We start from the raw sequence: 11,941 nt of genomic DNA on the forward strand, positions 1-11,941 counted from the left end.
TTTCCGATCTCCACACTCGCACTCCGCACATGTTCATTGATAAAGTTCCCACACAGAGTCGTACTGCACCCGGAGATCCACGTCAAGGTCCTGGTTCTGTGTGTAATGTGCAGACCGTCAGGGTCGCAGGTCCTTCCTACAAAAAACATAATATAAAAGTGAGCGAGTGTGAACGATGTCTCCCGGACGGTCGACGTCCGCGTCACTGTGTGCACAGCCTGTTGATCTCGCCACGTCCGTGGAGCCGACACGGCCGCACCAGCACCGATCTGATGCAAACGAAGCCGAGCTCTGACCTCGGGCTGTTCCTCTCCATCGTTTACATACTGCACTGGCAGGACACACCCATGGTTTACATGATGCTACACAAAGCAACCTACAGCACCAGCACTAAGCCAGCAAGGTCTCAGGAAAATAAACCTGAGCTCTAAGAAGTCGGAAAGCCTCCATAGTGCTCTGGGGAACGCTTGTGTTATGTCATGATGATTCCATATTGGTCACAAATACGCCCAACAGAGCCGGATTCCACTTATCTCACTTATTATTCCGGTTAATTCCACTGTAAACGAGCTCAGTGGTTAAGGAACTGGAGTCATAATCGAGAGCTTGCTGGTTCACCCCACCACCACAAAGTTACCACTGTTGGGCCCCTAAGCAAGGCCCTTAACACCACATGGTGCAATTCCAGGTTCTTATCCACCTCCTTGTTTCTACACTCACTGTCCATTTGATCAGCTCCACTTACCATATAGAAGCACTTTGTAGTTCTACAATTACTGACTGTAGTCCATCTGTTTCTCTGCATGCTGTGTTACCCCCTTTCATGCTGTTCTTCAGTGGTCAGGACCACCACAGAGCAGGTATTATTTAGGTGGTGGATCATTCTCAGGAGGAGTTTTTAAACACCTCACTGTCGCTACTGGACTGATAATAGTCCACCAACCAAAAATATCCAGCCGACAGCGCCCCGTGGGCAGCGTCTTGTGACCACAGATGAGCGACTCAAACGGCAGCGATAGATGAGCGATCGTCTCCGACTTCACATCTACAAGGTGGACCGACTAGGTAGGAGCGTCTAATAGAGTGGACGGTGAGTGGACACGGTGTTTAAAAACTCCAGCAGCGCTGCTGTGTCTGATCCACTCATACCAGCACAACACACCCTAACGCACCTTGAGAATCAAGTCGTCATGTTATGTTATGTTATGGCTGATCAGTGTGTGGTATTCCATCATACTCACTGTATGCACATGATTCATGTAGATCAGACTGTAAGGGATCTGTTCTTTTTATTTAGTGCAGATTATAATTGAATTAAACTATAAATGAAAGGTATTTTTGTGTGTGTTGCGCGTGTGGGTGCTAGACTCGTGATTTCAGCTCACTGTAGAATAGAAGAAAGAAAGTGGCAGCCTGATGCAAATCTAATGTAAAGCGGAATATGAGTGGACACGTGCAGTTGACCCCAGACTCTGCAAAGATGGTCAAAGTCATCACCATAAAACACGACCTGAACAAATGACGAGTACAACAGTGAAGGACAAAGACTACACACACCCAACTCTCATACAAGATAGTACAGAAATAATCATTAAATTCCTTAATAATATAACCCAGTGAAATGTAGGATTGATTAAAATTAAATTGGATGGCACCATCATACCTTGCAGAACTTTAGTTCTGATTCCTCTGAAAGCCCCAAGGTCTGGTAACGTAATGCTTTTGGAAACATCAAGGTTTAAGCTCAGGAGCAGAGGTGATCAAGCCTCTTGGTGTTTTTAAGCCAATGCTGAAGACACGTCTGTTTACTTTAGCGTGTAACACTGGTTAAGGGGTGCAGCGATTGTAATTAATAGTTTTAATATGTATGAGGGTTCTTCAAAAACTCTATTTATTAGGAATTTTAAAAAGAAATTCCATCACTTTTCCGATGCATTTTTCCAGCATTGTACTAACTTTTTAATGCTGTCAGCATAAGGTGTTTTCGGTTAAGCACATGGCATTGATGCGCCGCTGCTTTCACATCATCATCACATAAAAATTTTCTTCCCCTTAAAGCTTCTTTGAGCGTCCAAAAAAGTGGAAATCAGATGGAGCTAAATCCGGACTATAAGCGTCTCTCAGATACGACCGATTACTCCTCCTCCCACCCTCACCGCTTATAACCACAATATAAAAGTGAGGAAACCTTTTGAAGATCCCTCGTGTTATGTTTTAGGAATCATGCTACTGTAAGATTGGATGTATTTGTATCCTTGACAGTTTTATGTTACATACTATCCTGAGCCTGTACAGCACTCTGGTCGACCACAGTTGTGTTTTAAGGTGCAATGAAACTAGCATAAAACACCAATTACTGCAGTGAATATCATACATGTGAGTGTTATAAAAACAAACATACATGCAATTAAATCAGGATAATACTTTTATTTTTAATTAAGCATGAAGATGCATTATTCTGTGTTCATTCTGTCCGGTGGCTTGTTAGTGCAGGGATCATCGAGACCTTCTGGCTTTGTTGTGCTTGTGTGGCAGCTCATGTGCCCTCGTGTGGCAGCTAATGGGAAGTGTTTTTACCTGTTCTGAACATGGAGAAAAACTGTCATTAAACATGATTTTTGTGTTGTTGTACCAGCATTGCAGTCTGAAACTTTTATTTTACATTGATCACAAGATACTAAAACAAAGAGCTGTCACATTTTTATCACCGCTTTATTCTGGTCGAGATCACGGTGGGTCAGGCTCCCCTGGAAACACTGCTGCTCCTTCCCATCCCAACCCCCCCACCCCCTAAGACATAAGAAATTATGTCCGGTGTGTGTGTGTGTGTGTGTGTGTGTTTCTGTGTTTTTGTCTCTGTGTGTTTGTGTCTGTGTGTGTGTTTCTGTGTCTGTCTGTGTGTGTGTGTGTTTCTGTGTGTGTGTGTGTTTCTGTGTGTGTGTGTGTTTCTGTGTGTGTGTTTCTGTGTGTGTGTGTGTGTTTCTGTGTCTGTCTGTGTGTGTGTGTGTTTCTGTGTGTGTGTGTGTTTCTGTGTGTGTGTGTGTTTCTGTGTGTGTGTTTCTGTGTGTGTGTGTGTGTGTGTGTGTGTGTTTCTGTGTCTTTGTCTCTGTGTGTTTGTGTGTGTGTTTTGTGTGTGTGTGTGTTTGTTTTGTGTGTGTGTGTTTCTGTGTCTGTGTGTGTGTGTTTCTGTGTGTGTGTGTGTGTGTTTCTGTGTGTGTGTGTTTCTGTGTGTGTGTGTGTGTTTCTGTGTCTGTGTGTGTGTTTCTGTGTTTGTGTCTGTGTGTGTGTTTTGTGTGTGTGTGTGTTTCTGTGTGTGTGTGTTTCTGTGTCTGTGTGTGTGTGTGTGTTTCTGTGTCTGTGTGTGTGTGTGTGTGTGTGTGTTTCTGTGTGTGTGTGTGTGTTTCTGTGTGTGTGTGTGTGTTTCTGTGTCTGTCTCTGTGTGTGTGTCTGTGTGTGTGTTTGTTTTGTGTGTGTGTTTCTGTGTGTGTGTCTGTCTCTGTGTTTCTGTGTCTACCTGTGTGTGTGTGTGTGTTTCTGTGTGTGTGTCTGTCTCTGTGTTTCTGTGTCTACCTGTGTGTGTGTGTGTGTGTGTGTGTGTGTGTTTCTGTGTGTGTCTGTGTGTGTGTTTGTTTTGTGTGTGTGTTTCTGTGTGTGTGTCTGTCTCTGTGTTTCTGTGTCTACCTGTGTGTGTGTGTGTGTGTGTGTGTGTGTGTGTGTTTCTGTGTGTGTCTGTGTGTTTGTCTTTGTGTGTGTGTTTCTGTGTCTACCTTTTACACAGTGTACCTGTGTGTGTACCTTTGTGTGTGTGTGTCTGTGTGTCTGTGTGTATTTGTGTCTCTGTGTGTATGTCTGTGTGTCTGTATTGGTGTGTGTGTCTGTGCTTGTTACTGTGTGTGTGTGTGTGTGTGTGTGTGTGAAGTCGACAGTATCTAGTCTGATCATTAGAGTCACAGATGTAATCCTGCTCTGTGAGTGTTGTGATTAACCCTGAGCGTGTGTGTGTGTGTGGTGTGGGTGGTGCACAGCTCTGGAGAGAGGTCTGCTGAAGACCCTGCAGAAGCTGGACGAGTACCTGCGCACGCCGCTGCCCGACGAGATCGACCACAACAGCATGGACGACATCCAGGTGTCCAGCCGCAAGTTCCTGGACGGAGACGAGATGACTCTGGCCGACTGCAACCTGCTGCCCAAACTGCACATCGTCAAGGTGAGCGGGAACATTCGCCGTGCAGAGGGTGGATTAACCGAACGATCACATGCTTACACTTTATGGCCGGAAGTATTTGGACACCTGACTATTAGCTTGTTGGAGACCTTAATTCAAAAACGGGTAGTATTAAGATAGAGTAACGTGTAGAAAAGCATTAGCTTTTCTGAGAAGCTTCTCACAAGACTGTGGGAATTTGTGCCCCTTCAGTGCTGATTGATCAGGTGATGTTCAGGTTCGTCCTAGAGCTGTTGAGTGGGGCTGAAATCAGGGCTCTGTGCTGGACGCTGGAGCTTCTCTTCATGTCTTTATAGAGCTCGCTCATGCTGGAACAGGAATGGGCCTTCCCTAAACTGTTATATACTGTATATAATTGATTTAATACACCTATTAGCAAATGTTGTGGCGTCCCAATACTTTTGTCCATATAGTGTATGTTCATATGTGAGTGATCAGCGCCACCTAGTGAGAATGGAACCTCGCAAGTATTACAAATCAATGCTGGTCAGGATCTAACCCACAAAAGTTGTAGCCTACTGGTTAAGGTACTGGACTAGTAATCAGAATGTTGCCGGTTCAAGACCCATCACTGCCAGGTTGCCACTGTTGGGCCCTTAAGCAAGGCCTTAATTGCTTAGACTGTACCTGTATACCGTCACAGTTACTGTAAGTCGCTTTGGGTAAAAGCACCTGCTAAATGCAGGTGAAGAGAGGGAGAACATGTAAAACTCCACACTGACAGTGACCAGAATAAGTATAAAGCCAGAACCCCCAGGACCCAGTGGCATCATCCTGTGATCAATTAAATCAACAATGTCATTCAGGGTTGAGGTGGGTCCGATTTTCCCAGAATCACTGGACACAATGCAGTAACACACACCAGATAAGACACCAGTCCATCGCAGGGCCTCGGTCGCCCGACTGGCTGACAGCACGATTATAGACCGTTGCATCATCTAAGGCAGCGTTTCCCAACCTTTTTTGCACCATGGACTGGTTTCATATAAGATATAATTTCACAGCCTGGCGGGAGGGGAGGATTTAATAATATTGCTCACAAAGGATGTAAAATAAGCTTTTTTCACACCCACCTGGGGGTGATGGGAGACGATAACGCCCGAAATTGAAGCAGTGAAAACTGCCTTTCTAGCGACCACTAATTATTCCTTCTGTGCAGCCCGGTAATAAACAGCCCACGGCCCGGTGGTTAAGATGCGGCAAAACTGTGAGCCTTGGTGCAAACTGCCACTGTGCTCGGCGCCTGACTCGAGCGGTAAAACCTGATCGGCGTGTGAATCTGAGCTGAACCTGCATCAGTGTGGAATAAGGTGCAGATCCAGGGTTACAGCTCCACGTGTATCTGTGTTTATCTGGATTTTCCTCCCTGTTTCACTTTTAAACTTGTGTTACAGCTCCAGCTTCTGAGAAACGCTGAGAATCAGAATCAGCTTCTCCCAGAGTCTAAATAAAGCTTAACGTGGTTTAATGTAGTAAAAGAAGGAGACAGGAGCACTAAACTTCTCTTCATTATTACTGCTCATAAGTTCCTCCACTGATCACATTCCTCAGGAGGAGCTTTGAAAAGGTCAGCGGCAAACAAACATAGGAAACAACAGCACAGCAGCGCTTCTCATGTGAATCCGCCGTAAGAGCTTATCATAGATGATGACGGGAAACACAACTGCTTCCACTATTACATTTCTTAATACATTTTATCTGGTTGTTTTGTGAATATGAACATATATACAGATACACGTGTGCAGTACAACGAAATTCTACCATCGTGCGGCATCTCCTGAGCAGACAGGGTTAAGAACCTTGCTCAAGGGGCCCAACAGTGGCTGCATGGCAGAGCTGGGATCCGAACTCCCTTCAGGAGCACCGCAGGGAACTGTGCTTTCCCCCCAGGTCAGACCTCTGCCACCTTCAGAAATTACCTGATGATTGTGTGTGGTGGTCGGGTCTATCAGGGATGGACAGAAAGAGGAGTACAGAGTAGGGCTGGGCGATTTTTCACGATTAATTGGGTTAATTCGCATGAACGTTTTCACCCGATGTTAGAAATGTGACAATCGCGATTGTTTACATACTTTATATTTTAATTAAAATACCAACATGTCACGAGGCAGAAAATGAGCAGACGCTCGCGGAATATAAATCAGGGAAAGTTTAATATCAAAAGGGCGAAAACAGTGTACAAAACCAGCGAAAACTAAAACAGTAAACGGAAAACAACAAGGATTCTACACGGTAACGGTTAGATTCAGGAATAAGGAGCGCAAACACGATCGGCAAAACCAGACACAAACAGAAGAGTTTCATTAAGATTCACTGAATCAAACACCGCTGAACTGAATCAAAACTCCAGTGCCGATGAGCGCGATCAGGATTGGCTGACCGGGGACATGTGATAGTCAAGCGACAGTCCGTGGGAGCATGGGAATTGTAGTCCATATTGTTAGAAGCAGAACTGCCCCCCCCCCCCCCAGTGTAGATCCTGATACAGACTCACTCAGTGGTGGAAACAGTACAGTACAGTACAGGCTCGTGTTCCTTTTAAGAATCCTGTAAAGAACTTTTTGTAGTTCTTTTCCTAATGTAAGGAGGTTCTGCTGAACATTATTTAAAATAAAAGTTGTTTGTGAGCTATTCTTATAAATCTATTTTGTTTTAATTATTGTTAATTATTGTGATATCGTTATTGTTATAAAGTTTGAGTCCCTTGAAAGGATAATTGTTAGGGCTGTCGAAGTGAACGCGATAATAACGCATTAACGCGATCTCAATTTAACGCGATTAAAAAAAATAGTGCCGTTAACGCACTAACGCTCTCACATTAAGACGAGCGTCGTAGTGATGCACTTTCTTAATAAAGAAATAAATACACGCTATATTCACAAGTTGTCGGGAGCATTTAACACTTTATTAACTTCTTCTGTTACGGTACCGAATAGCGGACAGCTAGAGTCATCGCGTTAGCCAAGCACGCTATTCCATGAACTATGGGAGCCCCAAAGGGTCAAAACACACTCACTTCGTGTAGAAACGTCCATCAAACCATCGTCACGATACAACCACAGAAAAGTCTGTTACAATAACTGCGCATCTGACATATATACGAAGTCAAGGGTCTCTGCTGGATAGTATTACTGCCTAATATGTGAGAGAATAAAACTCCCTTACAGTTTCCTCTTGTCCCAGCAGTTTGTATCATAAGTACATTTAGCATAAAATGTGTTTTTAATTGTAACATTTCACTTAAAAATCCTTGTTTTCTATAACATTTACACAGATTATTTTTAAATGCGATTAATCGCGATTAACTATATGAAATTCTGAGATTAATCGCGATTCAAAAATTTAATCGTTTGACAGCCCTAATAATTATAGGTGGTGGTGTTACTATTTTTGCACTTCTGCACTCTTTTAAATTACAATGCAAAAATATAAAAAAATAATAATATTTCAATTGCATTATACAAGAACAAAAAACAATCGAAATCGTAATCGAGAATCGGTTATAATTTAAAAATAATCGAGATTATTATTATTTTTTTTGTGCAAAATCGCCCAGCCCTAGTACAGAGACCTTATGAGCAGCTTCGTTGAGTGGTGCGGGAGGAACCATCTGTGTCCAAAACTTAGTGGACCACAATCGGACCTGTTACCATCATGGGTCAGAGCGTAGAACTGGTGGACACTTATAAGTACTTGGGTGTCTGGCTTGACAACGGACTGGAGGGCCAACACGGAGGCTGTGTACGGGAAGGGGATGAGCAGACTCTACTTTCTGATGTGTGACCATCTTTATAGCTGACCATATATCTGTATCTATATAGCTTTCTCTTTTTCACAGGTGGTGGCTAATAAGTACAGAGGCTTCGAGATCCCCAAAGACTTGATGGGCCTCTGGACCTACCTGAACAACGCCTACTCACGCGACGAATTCGCCAACACCTGCCCCAGCGACAAGGAGATCGAGATCGCCTACGCCGACGTGGCCAAGAGGCTCGTCAAATAATGCCTCGCCGAATAACCTCGCATCCCTCCGGACACACACACACACACACACACACACACAGGGACCGTTTCCTTTATCTTCATACGAGAGGAGAAGCTCTGAACTCTTTTTACATATACCATATGTGCTTTATATTAAACACACACACACACTAACTACTCTCCGATACTACGTTTATTATTCACATAGCTGAAGGGTAAATCTTTAATACCTGCTAAATCTTTCTGCCTACTTAGTTTAAGCGTTTATGGGACTTCCTGCCTTTAGCTGACGCTTCTATCCAAAACGACTCACAGTTGCTCAAGGGTCCAGTGGAGGGGCTCGAACCAGCAACCTTCAGATTACTACTCTAATAAATACAGTAACCACTAAGCCACCACCGCTCCACAGTCGTACGAGATGAGCGAGTGTGTGAGCTTTATTGGTTCGACCCCCTATGGCTAAATACACTAACACACACACACACACACACACACACTCCTCGTTCAGTAGTAATGGAGCTCTGGATCCATTAGCTGTTTCCTCGAATGCAGATCTACGATCCAAAATAACACAAACTGCCTTTCTGAGCTCGCGCGTCGAGCGCGTCGTCTCTTTTTCGTATCGTATCGTTTCTGACCTGCCGTGTTAAACAGTGTTGGAAGCTGCAGTGTTTGTTTCCTTGGTCCGAACGCGCGCTGACCGCTCTGCCTTATCAGACTCCGACATGAAGGTGAACTCAGCCAAAACTTTGGGTTGTTATAGCAGCACTTCGTTTCTTTATTGCTGTCTCTTGTCTAAGGGTGTTACACTACAGTGCCAAAAATATGTGGACGCTCATTCTAATTCGAATACGCTTGGCTGTTTCTGACACTGTCAGCGCCATCCGGTGTGTTTCTGTGTGTGTCTGTCTCTGTGTCTGTCTCTGTGTGTGTCTGAATCGGTGTGTCTGTCTCTGTGTGTGTGTCTGTGTGTGTGTGTCTGTGTCTGTGTGTGTCTGTGTGTGTGTCTGTGTGTGTGTGTCTGTGTGTGTGCGTCTGTGTGTGTCTGTGTGTGCCTCTGTGTGTGTGCGTCTGTGTGTGCGTCTGTGTGTGTGCGTCTGTGTGTGTCTGTGTCTGCCTCTGTGTGTGTGCGTCTGTGTGTGCGTCTGTGTGTCTGTGTGTGCCTCTGTGTGTGTGCGTCTGTGTGTGCGTCTGTGTGTGTGCGTCTGTGTGTGCGCCCTGCCACAGCTGCACCGCACATCTGTAAAGGCTCGTAACGTGAATGGAAAAGTCAAGGAGCAACAACAGCTCAGCCTGGAAGCAGCACAATATCACAGAGCAAAACTGCTGAGTGCTAAATGTTATAGAATGTAAAGTATCTGTATCAGGTACCATCAGTACATTTACATTGTATTCAAAGCAACTTACAATTTGAACACGATTTTGAGCAGTTGAGGGTTAAGGGCCTTACTCAGGGGCCCAACAGTGGCAGCTTGGCCTTCTGATGACTAGACCAGGTCCTTAACCACTGAGCTATCACTGCCTTAGAACTTCATCTCTATCACTGTACAAGAATGTCATGGATCAGCAGCCACGCCCCAACCTGTGTTTAATGGATGCCAGATAATCCCACCTGCTCAAATCCACACTGCCAGCTGTGAAGTACGGTGGTGGAGGAGGAGAACAGGAGAATAGTCCTGGTACCGCTTCGGTTTGTGTCCCCTTAGTCCCAGTAATAGAATGTTAACGCTTCAGCCTTCTACAGCACTATTGAGAACAGTGTCCTAATTAATAGTATGGAAACAGTTTAGGGAATGCCTAGTTATGCCTGTGTTTCCTAGTTAAGTACAGGCTACAGAAAACTCACTAATGGATTTCTCTAAGAGCAGAGCCTGCTATAGAAGCGAAGGAGCACAAACTCCATATTAATGCACATGATTATGATTGGATGAGATGTTCAGGTGTAGAAGCTTGACTGGCTGGTAGCACGATTAGGATTCGAACCTGAAACCTGGCGCTGGTGGGCTATTGTTATAGACCGCTGCGTCACCTAAGGGCGCGTTCACATGAGAAATGGCAAAACCGCGAGCCTCTGTGCAAAACGCCGCTTTGCTTGGCGCTTGGTCGGGTGTCCACATACTTTTGGCTGTGTAGTGTATTACTAACCTTTATTTATTCCGTTCTGATAAAAACACGGTCGTTTCAGGTCTGTTAGATGAAGTTCAGGCGGTAAATCTTTAATGTAGGTGGGAAACATGAAGGTGCGTCTTTAGTAACTCGTGATGAACATCAGCACCGACCCTGCACCCGATCGAGTGGAGGTGACGGTGAGGTGATGATGGTGATGATGAAGGTGACCTACAGGTTCTATTTAGATTTTTTTAAGTCTGCTTGTTGAATGTACAGAGAATCCAAAACATTTCAGTTTTTTTTTTTTCCCCTCCTGATTTTTAGTTTCTGATTTCAGACTTTATTGATATATTGATACTGATCGAGTGATTGAGTTGAGATTGACTCCATGTTCAGGGCCCGAGGTTCACGTTTAACACGCCTGTACATGTAAATCGTATGTAGCAGAACGAGGCCTTACTCAGGTGCATGAGTTTTAATACGACGCCTCCGGCCCCGCCCTTTCCTAACGTATAAAAGAATCAGCGTATCACCCGTAGCCGAGCGTTCGAGCGTGACGTTTACTGGATCTGAACCGTAAAGGGAAAATTCATCCAGATTATTCAGGATCAGGAGAAAATTACTTTAGTTTCATGTAGAAGTGGATTTTTTTTCTAAGATGGAAGAAAGGAAGGTGAATTATTTGTGCCAATTTTATGTTTTATTTCATGTTTGAACATTTTACCATGTTGTTAAAGCAAAAACATAAACAGCTTTATTGGCTTTAAATTGATCTTTTGTTTTTCTTGGTTTTTTTTTTTCTTTTTTTTGTTGATATTTTTGAAAATAAATAAATGGTACAAAAGCATTTCTGGAGTTTCCCTTTTTCTATTTTTTCTATGTTATTTATGCATTTTTATCCCAATGTATCGTAGTTAATCTGTCTTTCCCTGATTGCAGTTGAGGTGGGTACATTGCTGCTCACGCCTCCTCCGCCCCTCACGCAGCCCTTTGCGGAACCCTTTTTCAGCCCATGCACTCTGCACAGACGCCTCTATCTGCTAATCAGGGTCCTTACTAGGGATGCATCGATACCATTTTTTCCCAACCGAGTAGAAGTACAAGTATTTTTGTACTTGCCGATACCGATACCGATACCTATTGGATCAGATATCTGACATGTTAGAACAGGGGTTTTCAACCTGGGGGAGTACTTGTCTGGGGGGGAGCGAGTACTTGTCTGGGGGGGCGCGGGTGCCTGACCAGGGGGCGTGGCATTACGAGATTTCTTTACTTCTAAAACTAAAGCAATTCATTTTTCACCCACGGGAGACACATTTGATTAGTCTAACTGACCACGCTCACACGCACGTTTAATGTTATTCAGTCCAGTCTGAAAAAAACCTTCAAAATAGTGTTAGGATCCGCCAGCACTTACCTTTTATTTTCAGGGTTTCCCAGCGTTTTGTTTTTATTCCGGTTTGTATTTTGTTTTTCTCCGTTTTCTTTAGTTTCCCCGATCGCTTTTGTTCTTGGTGGTGGTTTGCGTTTGTTTTCCCGTTTTGCTCCCTTCTCCCCCTAGCGGCCTGGAGCGGTACTGTTTTCGGAGGTTGCTGCGGTACCAGCCAATAGATCGCTGGAGGG

General features: G+C 44.3%; 1 protein-coding gene and 1 long non-coding RNA gene across 2 annotated transcripts in view; one reads left to right on the top strand and one right to left on the bottom strand.

Annotated features, from left to right (window-relative positions):
• The window catches only part of clic4 (chloride intracellular channel 4), a 49,703-nt gene extending 41,320 nt beyond the window's left edge, over nt 1–8,383 (top strand). Inside the window, exons 5-6 of the mRNA XM_063007264.1 lie at nt 4,026–4,207; nt 8,064–8,383. Coding sequence (XP_062863334.1) covers nt 4,026–4,207; nt 8,064–8,228 — 347 coding nt within the window. The 3' untranslated portion in view covers nt 8,229–8,383. The remainder of the gene's footprint in view (nt 1–4,025; nt 4,208–8,063) is intronic.
• Nucleotides 2,413–11,941, bottom strand: LOC134325179 (uncharacterized). Its single transcript, XR_010014266.1, has 3 exons — nt 11,736–11,941; nt 4,073–4,314; nt 2,413–2,582 (listed from the first exon to the last, which is right to left on the bottom strand). It is a non-coding gene; the product is annotated as an uncharacterized LOC134325179 (long non-coding RNA).

This window comes from Trichomycterus rosablanca, chromosome 13 (assembly GCF_030014385.1).
Source record: "Trichomycterus rosablanca isolate fTriRos1 chromosome 13, fTriRos1.hap1, whole genome shotgun sequence".
NCBI classification, from domain to species: domain Eukaryota; kingdom Metazoa; phylum Chordata; class Actinopteri; order Siluriformes; family Trichomycteridae; genus Trichomycterus; species Trichomycterus rosablanca.